At 49.2% G+C, this 20,000-nt stretch overlaps 1 protein-coding gene across 2 annotated transcripts in view; it reads right to left on the bottom strand.

Annotated features, from left to right (window-relative positions):
- Positions 1-20,000, bottom strand: part of nbeab (neurobeachin b) — a 192,732-nt gene that overhangs the window by 19,985 nt on the left and 152,747 nt on the right. For both annotated transcript variants that reach the window (XM_035534144.1, XM_035534143.1), the window contains 4 exons: positions 17,099-17,211; positions 8,531-8,668; positions 6,723-6,842; positions 3,831-3,983 (listed from right to left, as the gene is read on the bottom strand). In XM_035534144.1, coding sequence (XP_035390037.1) covers positions 3,831-3,983; positions 6,723-6,842; positions 8,531-8,668; positions 17,099-17,211 — 524 coding nt within the window. The remainder of the gene's footprint in view (positions 1-3,830; positions 3,984-6,722; positions 6,843-8,530; positions 8,669-17,098; positions 17,212-20,000) is intronic.

Here is a 20,000-nt window from a genome sequence, read left to right as displayed (position 1 = left end):
CCACACACACACACTCACACACACACACTCACACACACACACACACACTCACACACACACACACACACACACACACACACACTCACACACACTCACACACACACTCACTCACTCACACACACACACACTCACACACATACACACACACTCACACACACTCACACACACACACACACTCACACACACACACACACACACATTCACACATGCATACACATACACACACACACTCACACACTCACACACATTCACACATGCATACACATACACACACACACTCACACACTCACACACACACACACACACACACATTCACACATGCATACACATACACACTGTCACGCGCTCACACAACTATGCATGCTGCTTGCTTCAAATTGCCAAGCAGACAAACAAATAAATACATAAATTACTGTAACATAAAGAACTGAGTGTGACATCACAGCGGCCGTGTGCTCCAGTGGTATCACCGGGGGGGTCAGAGACCGTATTCCTACAAAGAAGTCCATTTTATTGGGGCTAAATATTGGGGTTTTGTGTTGCTTTCGTCCCAATGGTAAAATCAAGATGATTTAATACAGCACAGAGTGATTCCAGAGCAGGGTCACTTTACACCAACGTTGGGAAGAAAACCAAAAGCCTATAAACGTAAATGTCATTTCCATTGGCCTTTTGGGGGTCCAGTCCTCAGACAACCCCAGCCGGACCCCAAATGCACCGCCGGCAGGTACAGGCCGGCCGAATACTTACCGATTACCAAACTAATTATTTATGCTAATTATTATACTAGTTACAAAGCAGGATCTAACAAACTAATTACTTATACTAAGTATTATACTAGTTACAAAGCAGGATCTAACAAACTAATTACTTATACTAATTATTATACTAGTTACAAAGCAGGATCTAATTTAAACTAATTACAGTATGTATGTATATAACACCAAGCCACACACGCCTCAGCTAAGAAACCCCACCTCCACTCCCATGCTCCACCCACCTCACCGCCCAGGCCACAGTGCACCTGAATCGTTAGTTCATAAAGACAAAGATATCTGATATCCTGATAGGTTTATGTTCTGTTCTACAAAGTCATGTAGTACTATTACAGCATACATCCCACATTATGAGACAGTAGTCACAAATCACTGTTGTGCTGCAGATGGTTTCCTTAAAGGCATCGAGAGGCTCTACGGTGATAGTTGAGAGGGACAATTATAGAAGATCAATGAAACTTATCTTATGGATGTCATATCGTAGCTATGCAAAGAATGGTGAACAAAGAACATTTGCACACGCGTACACACACACGCACGCACACGCACACGCACGCACAATAATGCACCATAATGCACAAAGACCTACAGAATCATGGGCACGTATTTGCAGGTTAATACAGACACACAGAAACAAAAAAACACACAGTCATGGTTACATATGCATGCACAGATACGTGCACGTGCACACACACACACACACACACACACACACACACACACACACACACACACAAAGCCCAGGTTGCAAGAACGCCCCCCCCCCCCCTGCATCAGGGCTGCTCTGGAGGAGGGCACTGTTGACCACGGAGCATGTCACTCCAATCAAACGTGACACGTGCAGACACGGCAATGCTGAGCGAACAAGCGCGAGGAACGGATGAGCCGGGGGGGGGGGGCGGGGCGACACAGACGAGGCGGAAAACGGAGGGATTAAACGAGAGAGACAGAGAGGCTCCAAATGAAAGAGGGAGAACGGGAGGATGAGACAGAAGGAGCAGACGCAGAGAAGCCCCGGCGCGGCGTGTGCTAATCAGCACCGTGGCGTCACGGGGGGGGGGGGGGGGGGGGGGGCGCGCCCCACACACCACACGTGTGAACGCCGACACACCTTCCGCAGAAAACCCGCATCCGGCAAGCAACCGGCACAAACTTCCTCCGCTGAAACTCCGACAACGTTCCCCATGACAAATTCATTACCGCTGAAGCATGTTCTGCAACGTTAATATTTCAGAGCTTGGGGCTCCGGTGTAAACAGGTTGTAGGGGAGCGTGAGCGAGAGCGTCTCCCCCCTGAAGCATGTGGCTTGGGCAAGTTTGGCAGCATCACCCAAGAACAGCCCTCGGTGGGGCTGATCTGATATTTCATCATGTCCCAAAGGGGCTCTCCTATAGGAAGCCTTTGATTTTAACTGACAGATGGACCTCCGCCCACAAACATTCCACGTGCGTGCGCACGCGCTTGTGTGCATCAGTGTGTGTGTGTGTGTGTGTTTGCGTTTGAACAGGACAGCTGTGAGGGGCTGGAGGAAAGGTCACCTCCATAAGACATGTACACGCACGTGCACACACACACACACACACACACACACACTGCAGCCGTTACTGTCAAGGCGGCTGAAAAGGTCAAGCGTGTTTCCCACATCGCGTGCACACACACCCTCCTTGGGCAGTGTAGGCCAAAACACAGCATGCCCGTTCAGCTAGGTGCACGCTATCTTTAGCAGAGGAAGTTCAGGTAGCTCTGAGCAAGGGAACAAACAAACAGTGTCCTCTGTGTTTATGACTGTTAAGGCCATAAACGTGTCCAGTTTGCATACTGTGTAAGGGTCTTTACACTGAGGGTACAAAACACTATCCTGGTCTTTAGACACCTGCTCGGCACCTAAAACCTAAAGCCTGTTTCGCTGCATGTGAAAATTGTGTTCCATCATTAATTTTAACCTGTTAAAATGCACAACAGTTGCAACAGTCTCGAGGGATGATTCTTATGTGTGCATTGTGAAGAACTGGCAAAAAAACAGAAAGCAGGAGTGCATTTGAGTTACCAGCATAAATCTGGATGCTCGGTATTGGTGTATGTGCGCATGCGGAACAGTACCTCCCTCAAAAGCCATCCAGCCAATGGCAGACCTGCATTTCTAAATGGACAGCATGCAGACATCCCACCCTCTTCGGGTGACTCGGTGTGCGTGTGCATGTCTGTAGGGAGCAAAAGCTCTCTCTGGGTCCAGGCCGCCGTGAGACGCTTGCTCACCCGTCTGCTGAATCCATATCGGGCAACATTCGTATGACGTTACAGCGGCTATGCATGCCAGTGGCGGCGTCAGGGTTGGTGCTAGAGTAGCATATCAGAACAGGAGCTAGGTCGTGTCGTGCTGTCCTTTGTTTCGCTTTCGTCCCAATGGTAAAATCAAGATGATTTAATGCAGCACAGAGTGACCCCACAGCAGGGTCACTTTAAACCAACGTTGGGAAAAAAACCAAAAGCCTATAAACGTAAATGTCATTTCCATTGGCCTTTTGGGGGTCCAGTCCTCAGACAACCCCAGCCGGACCCCAAACGCACCGCCGCCAGGTACAGGCCGGCCGTATACTCACTGGCTTTAAAACAAATAGTTTAACTTCATTAACTTCAACTCCTGATGAGGAGTCACGGGTGCCGGGGGCGGGGGCCATAGGACAGTGGAGCCCGGAAGCAGTTGGTCTGATTCTAGAGCTGCCAGTCTGATTCTAGAGCGGCCAGCCTGATAGTCTCATTCTAGAGCTGCCAGTCTGATTCTAGAGCGGCCAGCCTGATAGTCTCATTCTAGAGCTGCCAGACTGATAGTCTCATGCTAGAGCTGCCAGTCTGATTCTAGAGTGCCCAGTCTAATAGTATGATTCTAGAGCTGCCAGTCTGATGTATGAGCTATACCACACCAACCCATGTCCCTGTTGAATATCCACTGGTTGTTAGACAAGGCTCTCGACAGGCGATTTAAGGCTGGGGCGGAGAGTTAAGGTGGAGCTTGGCAGGTGTTTTTTTTAGGGAGTTTTAGGGTGGAGTTCTCACCATCCTATTGATCCTAACAAAGTCCTCGGGTGTCTTGGCCCAGGCTGGCAGCTCCACGTCACACACGGGGGTTCCGTCATCCCTGTCTCCCAGACAGTAGCCGTTACTGTTCACAAACATCTCTGGCAGGTAGTAGAACTCCGGGATCAGCTCCTGTGAACAGAATTGAGGAGGCAGCGAAGTGTAGAGTTGGTACAGAGCAACAGGCCGTTGGAATAGAATAGAATAGAATAGAAATTGGAGACAGCCCAGTGAGTGGGTGAGAATAGACTGAACCAAGAGGGCAGAATCCTAAGAGGTGAGGGGCAGGCTGCGTTTCCCACTCGGGCCGCCCTGACAGGTGAGTGAATTGGAGCGGCGAGCGCGTGACTCGTCCGTGGGACAGGTGCTCACGCTAATTCAAACGCGCCGCACCGCGGCACGCGCACCTCGGTAAACACGGGCGCACCTGACGCTTCAATGACGCATGACACAAGAAACGAATAAATTAGCCATAAAGGCGACATGGTGCATGGGAGTCGTGCAACTGTTTTGAAACTCCACGGCTCAGAGGAGAAACCAAGAGCATCTCTGTCTTAGACATGTAAAAAAACAAACAACAAAAAAAAAACCCCTGTACCATCTTTCACTCAGACAGTTTGCCACATACCGCACCTCACGCCCACCCCCCCACCCCACCCCACCCCCTTAACGAATTACCCAGCATGCCCTGTGAGCGATGGATGTGCACGCTGGGGCGTATGCACACGAGGAATGTGACCCCTTCCTTCTTCACGGGCATAGAGAATCACTCACCTCTGAAACGTTTAAAAGCATTTATGACGTTAGCCTGCCTGCAAACAACCGAACCTGTCAAGTCAAAGTATTTTCACAAGTTTAAAGGAAGTTGTCGTGAATTTGAACATTTCTTTTAAAGGCGCTCCTGGGCTGGGTGAAGCTGAGGGTGTTATGTTTGTAAACGGGTCAGGACCCAGGACATGGCAGCAGTAAAGCTGTTTCTTTCCCACTGACGTTTAGTGATATTCATACATTGGGTGCAGCTTTAGGTACTGAACATGCACATTTGTCCATTAACCCTTAAGCTTCCAGACTACCTCCATATAATAACCTCCACGGTTGTTCTCTATAACAGCTCTAAAAAAAAAAGAAGCAGACAGTGGATGCTAACTGTCACCATCTCGGCTGAAAGTCCAGAGCAAGGAGCAACACCAGAATGGGAGCTTGAGCGGTCCAGACAACTGGACGACCCTATCCGTGGAGGCGGTATTTTGGGGGGGGGGGGGTTCGCCATGGCGATGGACGGCCTCGCTCCCATCCATCCTGGCTGCCCGCGTCATCCCTGTTCCTGTTCCTCCTCCGCTGCCAGCCATTAATTCTGCCACTGCCTCGTAATGGGCTGACAAGTCAATCACACCCCAGCGCGGACTCTCGACAACGCCCGCTCTAATGACGCCCGCTGCTGCAGCTGTCAGCGGGCATCGCCGCGACGACGGGGGGGGGGGGGGAGAGCTCATTGGGAAATTGTTGAAAGTTGGAAAACGACTTGCTCTCTCCCTCTCTCCCGCTCACTCCGGTCCGGGTGCCGAGCTAATGGCAGACGGACAGGGTAGTAGGCGTCGCGGTATCAGCCGCCGTTCAGTGGCTAGCTGGGGGGTGGGGGGGTGGGTTTTGGGAAACGGAGCAAGGGCACACCATGCTGGGTCAGTTTCAGTTCCCAACGACTTTCTCTCTCTCTCTCTCTCTCTCTCGCTCCCTCTCTTTCTCTCTCTCTCTCTCTCTCGCTCTCTCTTGGGTCTCGTCCCCGTGAAGGCAGCTTTCCCTGACAGCTTGTACTCATTACTGGAGGGATGGGGTAATGAAGAGGACAGGGGGTTCAGTCAAAACGAGCTTCCTTTTAAACTGGACCACTGCTCAGCAAGCACTTCCCACAGGCTGGCCCCTCCGGGACATGCAGCCGTCCCAGTGCGCAATGCAGAGGTGTGTGTGCGCATCTACAGCGCGTGGGGAGGGTATAGATGTGTAACGCTCTAATTTCCGGCGAGCTTCAGACAGGCCCAGTACCCGTCCACTGGCCAGCGAAGTGCTCTCAGACGTGAGGTGATATGCTTATTACTAACATTCTACCAAATGTACAACAACTCGGTCTCCTTCACCGGCAAAAAATATGTCTTGTGGCGTACATTATGAAAAAAAGATTGCTGCTAGCTCTGACCACAGCATGTACCTCATCTGCTTGTGTCCTAACACACCTGCAAAGCATTTCTGCCGTGTAAAATCATATCCGCGCGCATGCACACACACACACACACACACACACACACACCCATGGCTGCGGGGACCCTGTGTTTCTTAACAGGGTTGAAGTTTCACTAGGCAGCCGGCCTGCGTGCGGTTCGTCTGTAGTACGCGTCACTCTGTGCTGTCCCCAGGCTCTGCCAAGGAGAATGCCCCTACTTGAACGTTAAGGAGAACATTTTAAATGGCTATCACCATTTATGCTTTATTAATTGGCCCTGGAGCGAGGCTGGCGCCTGCGTCGGCTGCGCTGAAGACGTCTGACACTTCCAGGTCAGCACGAATGCCCCCTGCCGTGTGACACAGAGCAGGGGGTGGGAGCGGGGGGTGAGGGTCTCACCGCGACCTGCCCCACAGGCGTGCAGTGAAGCGAGGGTCCGATTGGTGAATATGTTGTGATGCACAGGATTCAGAGGGTGTTAATAATTCAGACACATGAATAATCAGGGTTAGGGCATGTCACCACAGGTTCTCAAGGTGTATTCAGACACAGAATGTGAACTTTGGTTTACAGCCTTCTGGTAGCAGTGTGCCTGTATTATTAAGTGAACGGTGTGGCACAGGTCGAGGTGGGAGGACCGGGGCTCTGGGCCTTACCTTCACGTCGGACGTGTCGCGCTGGCAGTGCCTCCAGGAGTGGGCCACCCCCGAGAACGTGCGGTCCGGGTGCTCGAACTTGTTGCTGTTGGTGCTGAGGAAGAAGGTGGTGTACGGCTCCTGTTCACAAAAACACGGGGACACACAGGGGCACATGTGGTGAATGTCCGGCATCCTGGGGCCCCGAACCCACAGGCCACGGAGGAAGCGGCGCCGGACGCGGGACGCATTCCATTCCCCCGTTCCTGACTTGATAATTAACCACTTGTTTGGACAAATCTGCAGAGGGGTTGTTGTTTTTTGTTTTTTTTTCCCTGGGAAACTAATATTATTCTGCAACACAAACACCAGCAAAGCGAAATCCGAATTCATCCGTATGGTAATTTGACGCAATCACATATCCGAGCGCGCCGGGAAGCTCGGGGAAGCGTTGCGTTTGCATAAACATCTCAATGTGGAGGACACATCTGTCAGATTATGGAGACTTAGCGCCCCCCCCACCCACACCCCCACCCACACCCCCACCTCTCACCCCCCTCTTCTCATTTACGCTAACAGTGCCTCGGGCAGAATTAATTACTGAATGTGGCCTGTTGGTTGAGGAGCAGAACTCTGGCTCTAATTGGCTCATATCATTCCGGGCGCGAGTGACACACACAGGCAGGAAGAGGCAGTGAGGGAGAAAGCATGTGACTGCAGTCTCACTCAAGCTGACTTAAGAGCCATCACGACACTCCCAGACATCATCAGCCCAGAGCTGCTGCCTGCCAGAGGAGAGCCAATTACAAAGTTTATTAATTCGGAATATGTCTGAAACAAAAGAAACTAAAGCGTACATTTTGTTGTAAATATATTTATGGCAGCAAAATTGCACCTTTTCAGTTGCTATAATGTCTACTGTAAGAAAATGAGCATTCATATAATATATAAGTAGTAATTGGTATTTATATTGTACATAAGTATATGATATGAACAAGACATCTTCAGTATATGTTGATACAAGGGTGGTCTTGCTTTAGGACAGCAGGTGGGCTGGATGGCTGTATGTGGTCATCTTCATTCACGGAGTGTCACGGGAGTGTTCGCAGCGGCCAGCGGGGCACGCCGCTGGCCTCTTTAGCCCGCCCCCCGAACCTGGGCTTAACAGACCGTGAAAGGCGCCCGCGGGGGCCCTCTGGAGCGGAACTCGAATCGGTCCCGATTGTCAGGCTTGGCATGGCGCTGGTAGAGCCTCGGCTCAGCATTGCAAAACGTCACGAGGCGTGCTGCTGAAGCACGCAGGCCGTCGCGACCGCTCCGGAAACATGAGGACCCCTGGCTCCCTACGCAGGTCTCGTGTGCTGCGGTACGAGACCTTGGGCTTTCCCATTCAAGATATCATCCATATGCTATGTTAAAGGGGTCAACATTTTAGTGTATTCTGAACCACAGGTATGACATTTTAAAAAATGACTCACCGTACCATTTTTGTGTGGTTTACTGCCCTGTACATTTAGAGGTTAGCAATACATAGTTTACATCCTAATAAATCCCTGATCGTCTAAACGATTTTTACAACGTCCCTGTGACAACGTTGTCGCAGGGAAATATTCCTTCTATGATAAGCAAACTTTTTCCACTGGAGCGCAATCAGCAGACTACATAAAAGGAATCCCACTATCCAGTCGTCTTGTGGTCAACTACCCTCATGTTTATTCGTCTGGAGCAGGACATTATTTTTGCTGTGGATACTGTTATACCCAATGTCCTAACTACCCAAGGGTCAGGCTGAGGTTTACAGGCTGCAGCGCATTACATCAAGGACTTACTATTCTGACCAGCCAGTGGAGGGCGGCGGCCGCGGTCGAGTAGTGAGTGCTGTAGTGGCAGGGCGGCGTCTCCTCGTCCCATGATTCATAGTGCTCCACGTAGAACACTGCACGCTTTGGGTTCAGAGCTCCGATTGGCTGGAGAGAACAGAAGCAAAAAAGGGGATTGAAGATATTTTAGTTGCAAAATATGAATGAATAAGTCACTATTTATATTAGTGTGGTTATGTGAATTAATTATTTAGACACTGGATATAATAAATACATAATTTAATAAATAATAACTATTTACCAAATTATGTCTAGAAACTGAAGTAAAATTCTAATACCGATTTGTAATTCTTTCTCCATGGTGGTGCACCTGGAACAAAACTTGTGCAGACTTTCTGCTCCAGCTGAAAACCTTACTGGCCTTAAAAATCTCAAGTTTTGTCACTTAACCCAAACAAGGCTTTATACGTTAGCTGTTACATGGACAAACACCGTGTCCTTTTTACCGTGCACGTAAAGATGAAGGGCGCCTCATAAGAGCTGGAGCAAGTAACGCACCAACGCAAGCATGTACCGAGGGCTGTGGAGACATCGAGACAGCACGGCGTGTGTGTGCGTGCGTTCGTGCTGTGCAGCCTTTATGAATGTTTGATGGGAGAGACTATGCAGATGCCTATTAGCTGTGCGACTGGACACTACGCTGGGGTCTGTCTGTCACACCCTGTTACAATCCCCTGCCCTCAGCAGGTTTAAGACTTTGCGGAGACCCTAAAGTGCATTGGCGGATACGGTTTGTATACGTCGTGTGAACGTGTGATTTGTAAGTGAGCTTAACAACAGGCTTCGTAACAGTATACATGTCTACAATGTGTGTGCGCGCATGTGTGTGGGTCTTTATGGGAGTGCGCTGTATATACATGCAGCTGTTTTGTTCGTGTGTGCTTGTGTTTGTGTCTGCGGGTGTGTATGCATGCATGTGTATGAATGTGCACGCACATCTGTGTGTGCGTGTGTGTGCGCGTGTGCATGCGTGCATGTGTGTGCGTGTGTATTTGTGTGTGTGTGTGTGCGGAAATCTAAAGTACTCTGGCTAAAGGTAACAGGTAATCTGGCCTGGCTTAACCTCATCTGACCCTATTTACACTGTGTACATCCACCCAGCTCCACGCTAGCTGTCCTCTGCTGATTCTACATACTCCTGCACACTGTCCAGAGTAAACATTCCCTCTGCCCTCCATTCGGCTCTGGAGCCCAAGATCCCTTACACACACACGCACACACACACACACACACACACACACACACACACACACACACACATAGATGGTGATAAACCTGTCTACGCACAACATAAACAGTTTGGCTGTCTGGAGTGGTTACTATGCTGTCTGGGGCGGTTACCGTACAGGAACAGCTAAGCTCTTTCACTGCACAGAGGTCAACATACAGTGAATCTGTACTATACGCCTGCATCTGAAACAAACGTGAAAACGATGGGAGGTGAACTTAGGACAACATCCGGAAAGTCCTGAAGAGGATCCCACTTCCCGGTGACCCTAATCTGGAGTGAAATGCGTAGTGCTCTCCGATACGCCTTCAACATTTCACCTTTAGACCATCAGATAAGATCCGTAACTCTACTTCATCTTAAAATCACACCGGAGTGCATATTGTTAGGACGCGTGAACAGGGCAGGGTTATACCGAGAATACGTCATAAGCATAACCTTTTGTCTGATGTTCACTTCAGTGGTAGCAGGGCAGAGGAAGCCCGTAGCTTCATTATGAGCTCTGCAACTCATCCGGCTTCCACCAGTACGGCCCCACATACCAGTCTGCTTAATCTGACCAGATTTCTGGTTTCAGAGGGTAGGCGAGGTCAAGGGTCATCCCCTTTTAGAATGGACAAATATATCAGCTGAGTTTTAACTTTGTTGCCACTTAGATATGGCAAAAATTCAATACAAGATTTATTGAACCAACTGAGCCAGTTGTACAAAAGAAGCATGAGCAGTTTGTATACAAATGTAGAAAACAAATGAACATCTCAAATACATCCCAAATACATCCCAAAGCATCCCAAATACAACCCAAAGCATCCCAAATACATCCCAAAGTATACCAAATACACCCCAAAACATCCCAAATACAACCCAAAGATTCCAAAATACACCCCAAAGCATCCCAAATACACCACAAATTATCCCAAATACATCCCAAAGCAGAGTAACAGAGAGTAAGAGGGAGAGAAATATCCGCTTCTTTGTTTAAAACGTCAAACAGCATCTTTTTCAAAGTTGCTGAAGGCAATGAGAAGCTGTCAGTTAGGAGGTGTTTGGAGATACAAGCGGGGAGAGAGGAGAACGCAAAAGCCCCCCGTCTGTCCCGAGATCCTAGCATGCAACTGAACGTCCACATCGAGATGACTCGTTAAATGAAGAAGAGTAGGACCGAGGCTAATTAAGGAAAACTTTATAGATGAGGAATCATCACGGAAGCACATCTTGGCTCCATCACATAGTGAGATATGCAAAGTGGACACAAACTCGTATATAGCGCGGCTCTGTGAGTACAGGTAGGTAAGGCAGCATACCCAACACGCATATTTGTTTGGATGAATGGGTGGAGGGAGGCCTCGTTCTAGAAGCAGTGGCTAATTGGCTCCTGCCACGCCACAACAATGTTTGTTTCATGTCCCCGAGAGCCTTACAGTGCAGACCCTGTGAATACTTCATTAAAAGTCCTTTAGAGCAGGACAAATTGGCTTCTAAGCCTTTTCAGTTGCCAGCGGTAGCAGTGCAGCCTCGGTAGAATGCAGTCGGTCAATAATAATACACTCAGTGTCAGTGTGTGTGCGGGAGCAAGTCGTGCAGAGCAATCAATAGTCCTCGGGCTCTCAGGAGCTGCGGTGCACTGGGATTCCTTCGGAGGACTCGGACACGCCAGCCAGAACTAAGGAGGGCAGGCCGTGGTGCTTGTGCCGGCCAGGTGAGGGCCAGCAAGTGGCCAAAGCACAAAACAGCTATTTTTCCAGGATGTGAGGTGGGAAAAGGGCCCATCCTTGAAGATAATGGCACTGGTGTGTAAAATAAGACTAAAGGAACTACAAAAACATCAAACGGAGACAAAAGAATTAAGAAAACTTACTAAAAAAGTAACCAGAATGGTTCGGAAGGGACATTTCTGTTCTCATGAAGTATCCAATTATTCTTCCTCAGAAATGAAAGAATGACCCCTACAGAGTAAATTCTCCCACAGAACATTTCCCCTCACTGCTGGAACTTCTTCCGCTCCCCCTCTCGGTTTCTTCCCTTTTTAATGACCATCCACACCAGCGTTAGCACGGCTGGCCCAAAGCGAGAGCCGGGTGCACGGACGCTGGCTGGGATTTATGGGCTGTTAATGACCTGCCGTGTGATGTCCAGGATGGATTCTGATTGGTCAGCAAGCCACAGGAAGTCTCGCACTCTGTAAAAAGGCTCTTAGTAGAACAAGCCCGTATGCATAAGCGGTTCACATCATTGCAAGCATGAGGCCAAGCTAACCAGGGAAATATTGGTTCTGGTGTGAAATGTGTTTTCTGTTTCCAATAGAGCCAAGCTTGTCATAAATAAATAAGTTGTGAATATTTTCCATTGGGAATGAAGTGGTTGTCTAATGAGTCCACGTAGACTTCAGAAAAAAAGGGATTCCTTTCAATATGACTTACAAACGTCTCCATCTGAATTACGAACAAAACAAATTATGCAAATAAATGTCCGTTACATAAATCAATGTAAATAAGTCTGTCCATTACATAGTTAAATCTATGTAAATACATCTGTTCAATACATAGTTAAATCTTGGTGTCTAAAAGCCCATATAGCATCTTGCATGCATAACCGTGAGTGAGTGGAGATTTGGAAAATGCGTGGCTTATCACTCCCCCTTCCAAATGCAGTGACATGCTGGGTGCGCTTATCTAAGACGGCAGCGGGGCTCGAGGCGTGTAATTGTCTTGATTTGGAGTCTCTTGGGAATGTGCCTCGAAGAGAGAGCGGGGATTTTCCACAACTGGCTTGCTTAGCGGGAATTTCTCCGGAGACGCAGCGCGGCTGCCATGCCGAGCCCCGTACCGCTCCCTCACGCCTAGCGCCGACGTTCAGGCTGGACGTGGGCAAGGAAAGGACCGCTTCGAGGGCGTTCGATGGTTCAGTTCTCTTGAAGCACAAGGACTGAGAAATGTGCGTAGTGCACATGCTAGCCAGATTTTTTAAAAATTATTTTACTTGAATGTACAGCACGATGTTGATTGGAATTCCTGAGTGAAAAGTCTACTGTCTAAAGTCTCTTTGGCAGTTGACGAAGAGGCAGACTGAAGGTCCCTCAGGCTGGCGTTCGTTAAGCCTTCAGGTTCTACCCCACAGCACCTTCACAAATGATGCAATGACCTTAATAATGGCCAAAAGGCTCCCTGAAACACCACCCGTGTTACGCCTGGCATTAACGGCGTACAGTTTGAAGAGACTGGAGATAAAGATGCCGAACGTATTCTTTGCCTTTGAGGGTGTATTTGAAATTATGGCTTGTTTTCTCATGTTAGTTGATTTGGACAAACCTTTTCACACACTAACACAATACCCACAGACTGAGAAGGCAATATAAATAAGCTCATTAGCAGACAATAAAACAGTCCCCGCAGTATGGAGGATGGAAGATTTAGAGGCCCATAAAGAATACCTAAGCATCCCTTTAGTCTGTCAAATTCTCCATCTTAGGGAGAGATGCTTAACCTCGTGTCTCATAAAAAAACAATTCACATACATCTACTGCCCAAGCACAGATCCCAGCTTTCCAACGCCCGGAAACATTTTTGAGATGTTGACAATATAAACGGGTTTTTAGCCTGGGAAGATTAAAAACAAGCAAAACAAACAAACAAACAAACAAACAAACAAAGCAAAAAAAAAAGCCAAAACAAAACAGTCACAAGCTTGAGTCAAACCTAAGTATTCATTACGCTTTAGCTGGACTGAGGAGTTAAAGGATTTTAATCCTGCCTTGTCAAAATAAGGGCCACGTTGACTCAACAAATTGCCTAAGGTGTCTTCGAAATGTGAAGCTCATAAAATATACGGACACCTCACCCAGCTGCGGCAACCATCACAACTAACCCTTCTGGTTTTTGAGTGCTTGTTTCATCGCTGTCTTCAAGAACAATTAGAATCTTGGGGTCGGTCCCCAAATATGGGAGTAAGGATAGAGAATGCCGCCTCGCTTGGGGAGAAGGGGAGGTTATATCTCTTCTGCTTGCCAGAGGAAATGTGCCTCCATCGTTTCATATTTCAGAGGAAACTGCATTAGGGTGCAGCGCGGTAGCAGCGGGTTGTCAGGGGGACAACACACTCTCGCCCCCGGCACCGTCAACCCAGGGAGGAAGAGCAGAATGCAGCTTCAGTTTAATGTAATCAAGCTTCCTGCAAGGCGAAACAAAGCAGATTCAAAAAAGTGTGTGTGTGCGCGCGCAAGTGTGTGAATTCAGAGGAAATACGGAGGACGTTCAAGGAGTCGAACTTGGTCAGGATGCCCAGGAAGCTTCCTTAGTGCGGGACTGATGCCTGGCTGTGAAGTGGGAATTTCTGTGACAGCGAGTTAGTGTCAGGCGGGTTTAAAAAACCCGACAAAACACGACAAGAGAAAGTGCAAAAAAGAAGTTTTAGTTTCAACTTCAGACACTAATGTCTCATATAAAGTGTCACCTTTCCACGACCGTTTGTGCCACAAAGAAAAACAACCTGCAGTAACTCATAATATATTAGATTTGCTGCGACAGTCTGTATTTCGGGTCTAATGGTGTTAGCATGGCATAATCCGAGGGGATCTGTTTTCATGTGAACGGTGTGATCTCACGGCATTGGACTTGCAAAACTCGCGTAATTACACCTGCTGACATCTCGTGGTTTTGCTCCTCTCGCCTTCGCCAGAAGTTTAAGACGGAGACGTCTCATCTAATTTCCCGTCAGGGCGGCGCAAAAGAAGTCGATGGACGTGCGTAATTGCGGCCGAAAAAGCAGGTGGCGGGCAATGCCCAGTGGAGAGCTGGCACGTGATCACCGGTTAACGGCTGTGAGTGAGACGACTCCCTTCCCTATCAACCACCTGTCCATCAAGAGGGAAACAATCATCAGTTTCCGATAATTCCGTCTACCGCTCAAACGCAACTGTCACGCAGAAATGCACTAGTCTCAGCCTCGGGGCGCGGCGCACACAGGCGCTGGCGTGGACTCGCTCTCCTGGTCGAGTCCGTGCTTGGGCGAGGTGATCGTGGGTGTGGTTCCCAGTGTGGTTTCCAGCCGGATTACGGCACGGGTACGCCTCATCAGGCTGGCACAGGCGGCAGCTTCCTGCCAGGCACGGTGCGGGAGCCGGCGGCGACGAGCGGCAAACGCCTCCTGTTTTCCCAGGCGGGTGTTTGCACGGAACAGCACAGGAGCTGCTGTTTGGCTCGAATGGAACAGCCATAAACCAGTTATGGAGTGATTAACACACGTGTGTTACGTCTCCTGATTCCCCAGTTCGCTTTAGATGAAATACTCTTAATTCTAGCACACACTATATCTGTTTATATTACTTACGTCTGTATACGTGATGGGACCAGTTTTCAAGTACATGTACACACACACAGGATAAAAAAGGTGAAATTCTCACAAATGCCACAAAACCAACACACGCACGCAACTAAAATGTGTGCAGCTAGCTGTTCCATACATTATTGAACACCAGGGAGGGTGGGGCGGTGTCTCTCCTTTCTGCTCCAGCAGTGGTGAACTTTGGGAGGCGCGAGCCCCACGCTGGCCAAGGACACGCGTCAGGGGGCCGCGGCTGCTTGGCTCCTGCTAATGAAGGCAGCTCAAGCTGCCAAACCGCATGGGGAGAGTGTCACCACGAATACATTACAATGCATCAGTGTCTTCCACAGGCCAGGGGGCTTCTCCTTTGCCCACCTGGCCCCCGGGTGTCTCGCACACATCGCATACACACACACACACACACACACACACACACACACACACGCACGCACACACACACACGCACGCACGCACACACACACACACACGCACGCACATGCACACACCCACATCCACACACATAAAACACGGCTTGGAAGAGTGCCTATGCAGATATAATACTTTCAAATGGAGGACTCCCAGGATTAACAGTTATGGTCTATTTATTGTAGGTTCCCCTTAATCTATATTTGGGGCTGCGTCCATTACCACTATAATCCCTGGGAATTTTGCTAAGTGGTGTATACGCCACCTAAATGGATCATTTACAGTAGTTAGTAATCTAAATTCTCAGATGAAAGCAGCGAAAGATACTGAGGAAAACACCCCATAAAATGGAGAGGGACAGGGAGAGAGAGAAAGGGAAGGAGGGAAAGACAGGCCAAGAGAGAGAGAGAGAGAGAGAGAGAGAGAGGGAGTGAGAGAGCGAGAGAGCATGCTCACACAGGAATGTGATTGCTTTCAGGTCAGTGAGCTTGTAAGCTGCAAGCCTCAAGCAGAAACAGGAGAGAGTCGGTGAGAACGAAAGAACGAGAGTGGTTCTGAACGAGTGCAGAGTACGCGATAAAAAACCCTGAAGGTCTGAGTGGTTAATGAAGAGATAAAGGAATACAGACAACATGAAGGAGTCACCTGGTTCTAATTCTGACCGAATCCAGATGTGAAGTGCAACTCCACTACTAGCATCAGTCTGCACTTCATACAGGCTTAAGACACCAAGATGAAAGATTCTTTCTTGCAATGTACATCTACGTATAAATCAGTGAGAAAGTCTGTTTTTCTTTAGACTACAACAACAGCTACCCACGCAATATTTGCCGGTCACATAACAAGCGTGCGCTACTGTGGACGACCTCTCGGCACAGTGCTACAAATGCAAATCGCAATGCAAAAAGTATGCTCTCAAAACACTGTAGCTATTACATAAACGTCAAGGGTAATGTATGGGTGGATATGTATGGAACTCCATCAGTCCATCCTGGACTACAGTCACAGAGCTGGCTTCCAATTGACAGCCTTGGTTATGCTTACAGCCCAATAAGAGTGGAGTTTCACACATATCCCTGTTATACATCTGTTAGGTTTTGGTTTCCTGGCTCCTGTTAGGACCTGCCCCCAGTCCAGCTGGCAGACAGGTGACCCCAGCCCACACGCAGCCATGGAGATGGAGTTACGGGCCAACCCGCACGCAAGCGTGTACAGCACAGACGGACTTGGATGGTTACTGAATTTTTTATTTATTTTTTCCCCTTTGCAACACGCATCTTTTTATGTTCTACGCAAAGCAAACTGCATAGTTCCAGTGAGCCACACACGTACTATTATTGCTCGGTGAACAATCACTACGTCACTAGTTCACTACAAATCTCCCATCTGTAAAAAATGCAAATGTATGATTTTCATCAATGTTTTTACACCATATGCCACATCCAGCAGTCAGAAATGTGCTTCCTGACGTTATGATGGGTCAGAAATATCATGCCGTTACGATGTCTGAGGGTTTTGCGCGATTGCTGCGTGACAGCACGTACCTTGGATAGATCCCTGAAGTTGCCAGGCACGGTGAGGTCCAACGCCTCAGTCTCGTAGTTGGTGAGGACCCAGGGGAAGACGGGGTACTGGTTCAGGTCGTTGTAGGTCCGCCCTGGCCAAGAAGAGAGCACAGCGTTACAGGACGCGGGGGGGGGCGGCATGATGAAGGGTAATACAGGCCACGTGTCCCGTGTCTGGCACCTGGGTCCATCAAGAAAGACTTCTTTTGAAGAAAAGATGGTGTGCGTGTGAAGTCTCCCCGTGGGCCCTGTCAGGTCTAGAAGTTTCTCCACTGCGGATGTGCTGCGCGAGCTTAGATGTGCTCTGTTACTGCGTCTGTCTCTAACTCTTTGGGTTAATGGACTTCTCGGGCAAATGTTGGTGTGGCTGGCTCAGTGCCTCAGCACTTAATGACTACATCACCACCAGGGGAGGTCAGGCAAAGGTCAGGAGCACCCCTATTTTAAGGTTTGCGGAAGCCGTCTCGGGTCGCTCAGTAATTAAAGGCATGTAAATTCTTCTTGGGGGAGGATGACACTACGCTGTCTCCACCCCTCCTCACACCACTGCCCTTTCTGGCATCTGATTGGGTGGAAAGTGACGTAACCATGGAGATCTGTAAGAAGTATCTGTGATGGTACCCATATGCAGCAGTGATGGGAAATGCCAGATGTGGTTTGCTCCTCTTTTTTTTTCTAATGTACCTCTCTCATTCTCTCTCTCTCTCCCTCTCTAACCTCTCTCTCTCTGTCTCTCTTTCTCCTCTCTCTCTCTCTCTCTCTCTCTCTCTCTCTCTCTCTCTCTCTTTCTCCTCTCTCCTCTCTCTCTGGTTCTCCCACTGCGTAGGGGGAATATGAGTTTCAGATGGCAGAAACTGTCACTGGAGAGGCAAGCATCAGAAGGAGGGCTACAAAATCGCGGGCGTGTCCTCCAAATGCCGTGCCCCACAAGTCCGCCCTAATTTCCTTCAAAAGTGGAAAAAACCGTCACTGGAGCCCATGTGTACCACTTATCAAAGGCAGGAGACATTGTACACTTGTGACTTATATACATATATATATATATATATATTAATAAAGAATGCACTCATCGCATATATAGGATCCTATATTTGAAATAAATGGAAAAAAGCAACCACTACTTCAACTACTACAGTTAAATTTCAAATGAAACAATGGAATGGTGATTTCCACAGAAGCATGTCCAGTGGTTTCCAGCTGCCTTAGCATTGTCTGCCAGGGTGTAAGCTCCTGTGGGCCTGATAACGGTCTACTGGTACTTCTTCACGCTCGTATAATCGGATCTTCACCGCAGCTGGCGGAGAGCAGGTGTTTCTTCTGGACATCCTGACCTTCTCGCTCTCCCCGCCTCCTCCATAACAGAGGATGGCCGACCAGCAGCGATCTGCCACCATCATGCCGCTCCCAGAGTCGCGTTCTCCGGTGCCATCGGTGGCCCGGGGCGCTGCCCTCCTCGTAAACGTCGGAGTGCCGATGGCGTGGGGTCAGGCTCGACGGGGCCAGATTGCGAAGTGAGAGGAGGATGTCTAGCACAGTCAATTCCCATCCATCTCCCCCTCCACGCCTGCTCTTCATTAGAAAGCGCTCATCACACACTCTGCGTTCCCGTTCCCGTGGCAATAAATCTTGGCAATTACGAAACAGCCTAATTGTGCAGGTTTGTGTTTTGAAGTTTAAAATACTTTAGTCTTTTTGTGCACTGTCATGTCTCGCTTCTTTATGGTCTTGACAAAAGACATCCGTCCTTTTTTTCTTTAGACGATACTTCTGAGCGCTTAACGTACGTTCCTAAGCAGTTCATAACGCATCATTGTTTCGAAACAGCGTGTATGCGACGCACAGACTTAATCCTGCATCCACCGCCATAACCACAACCATCTAATTTGTGTACCGCCCGGGGCCCGCAAACGTTGGGCAGACAGTGTCGCCATGTTTACCACCAAATCCTGGTAACCGCTTTGCGCGGGGGCGAGCGTGTGAGGAGTTCGCTCCAGACGAGGTCTGATCTCCAGGGTCAAAGACTCCCAGAAGAGCGGGAGCGTGAGGGGTGGGGGTGAGCGTGGGGATGTGAAGGGGTTGAGCCGTCACTGCTGAGGCTCGGTCGGGTGGTGTTAATAACAAAGAAATGGTGTTTAATTAGAAGAGGAGTGTGTGTCTGTTTCTGAGCACAGACACCCCCCCCCCCCCCCCCCCGCGGGCCTGTCGGCACACGCGGCCATCCACAGCAGCACTGTCAGCCGCGGTCATTACTGCCCGCGCTTTTAATGAATTTCCTCCCTGTACCCATCGCGCCTTACATCTAATTAGCTGACAATAATGTATCGAACCCGCTCGAGAGCTAAATATAAATATGCATGAGTGTGTAACGCTGGCGTGGATGACACCTTTCAGCGTGAAATGAAAGCGTGTGCGTGCGCGAGACAGAATGAGCGAGAGAACGAGAGAGAGAGAAAGAGAGAGAGAGAGAGAGAAAGAGAGAGAGAGAGAGAGAGGGAGAGAGAGAGAGAGAGAGAGAGAGGAGAGAGAGAGAGAGAGGGAGAGAGAGAGGGAGGGAGAGAGAGAGAGAGAGAGAGAGAGAGAGAGAGGGGAGAAGTTGCTCTCGAATTTGCCTCGCTCAGATCAGAGAGTTGATGACGGAACTTCGGCGCTCCGCTGTCACGCGCGCCCGCGCTCCCAGCGACTAATTACCGGGAAAAGATCTGCAGCTCAGCGCAGCGGAACAGCCGAGCAGGAGAGTGCGGGTGCGAAAGCGACTCCGCCACTCAAAGGGGGAAAAGTTTTGCACCTGACAACAGCATCGCCTTGCTAAATAAATAATGCGGAGAATCGCGGCCGTTTTAGCAATAGAGGTTTGTGACAACGGAATGACAAAGGGGGGGTT

This window comes from Electrophorus electricus, chromosome 15 (genome assembly GCF_013358815.1).
Source record: "Electrophorus electricus isolate fEleEle1 chromosome 15, fEleEle1.pri, whole genome shotgun sequence".
Lineage (NCBI taxonomy): Eukaryota > Metazoa > Chordata > Actinopteri > Gymnotiformes > Gymnotidae > Electrophorus > Electrophorus electricus.
Note: the sequence above shows the minus strand (reverse complement) of the source record. Positions and strands in the feature narration are given on the sequence as shown.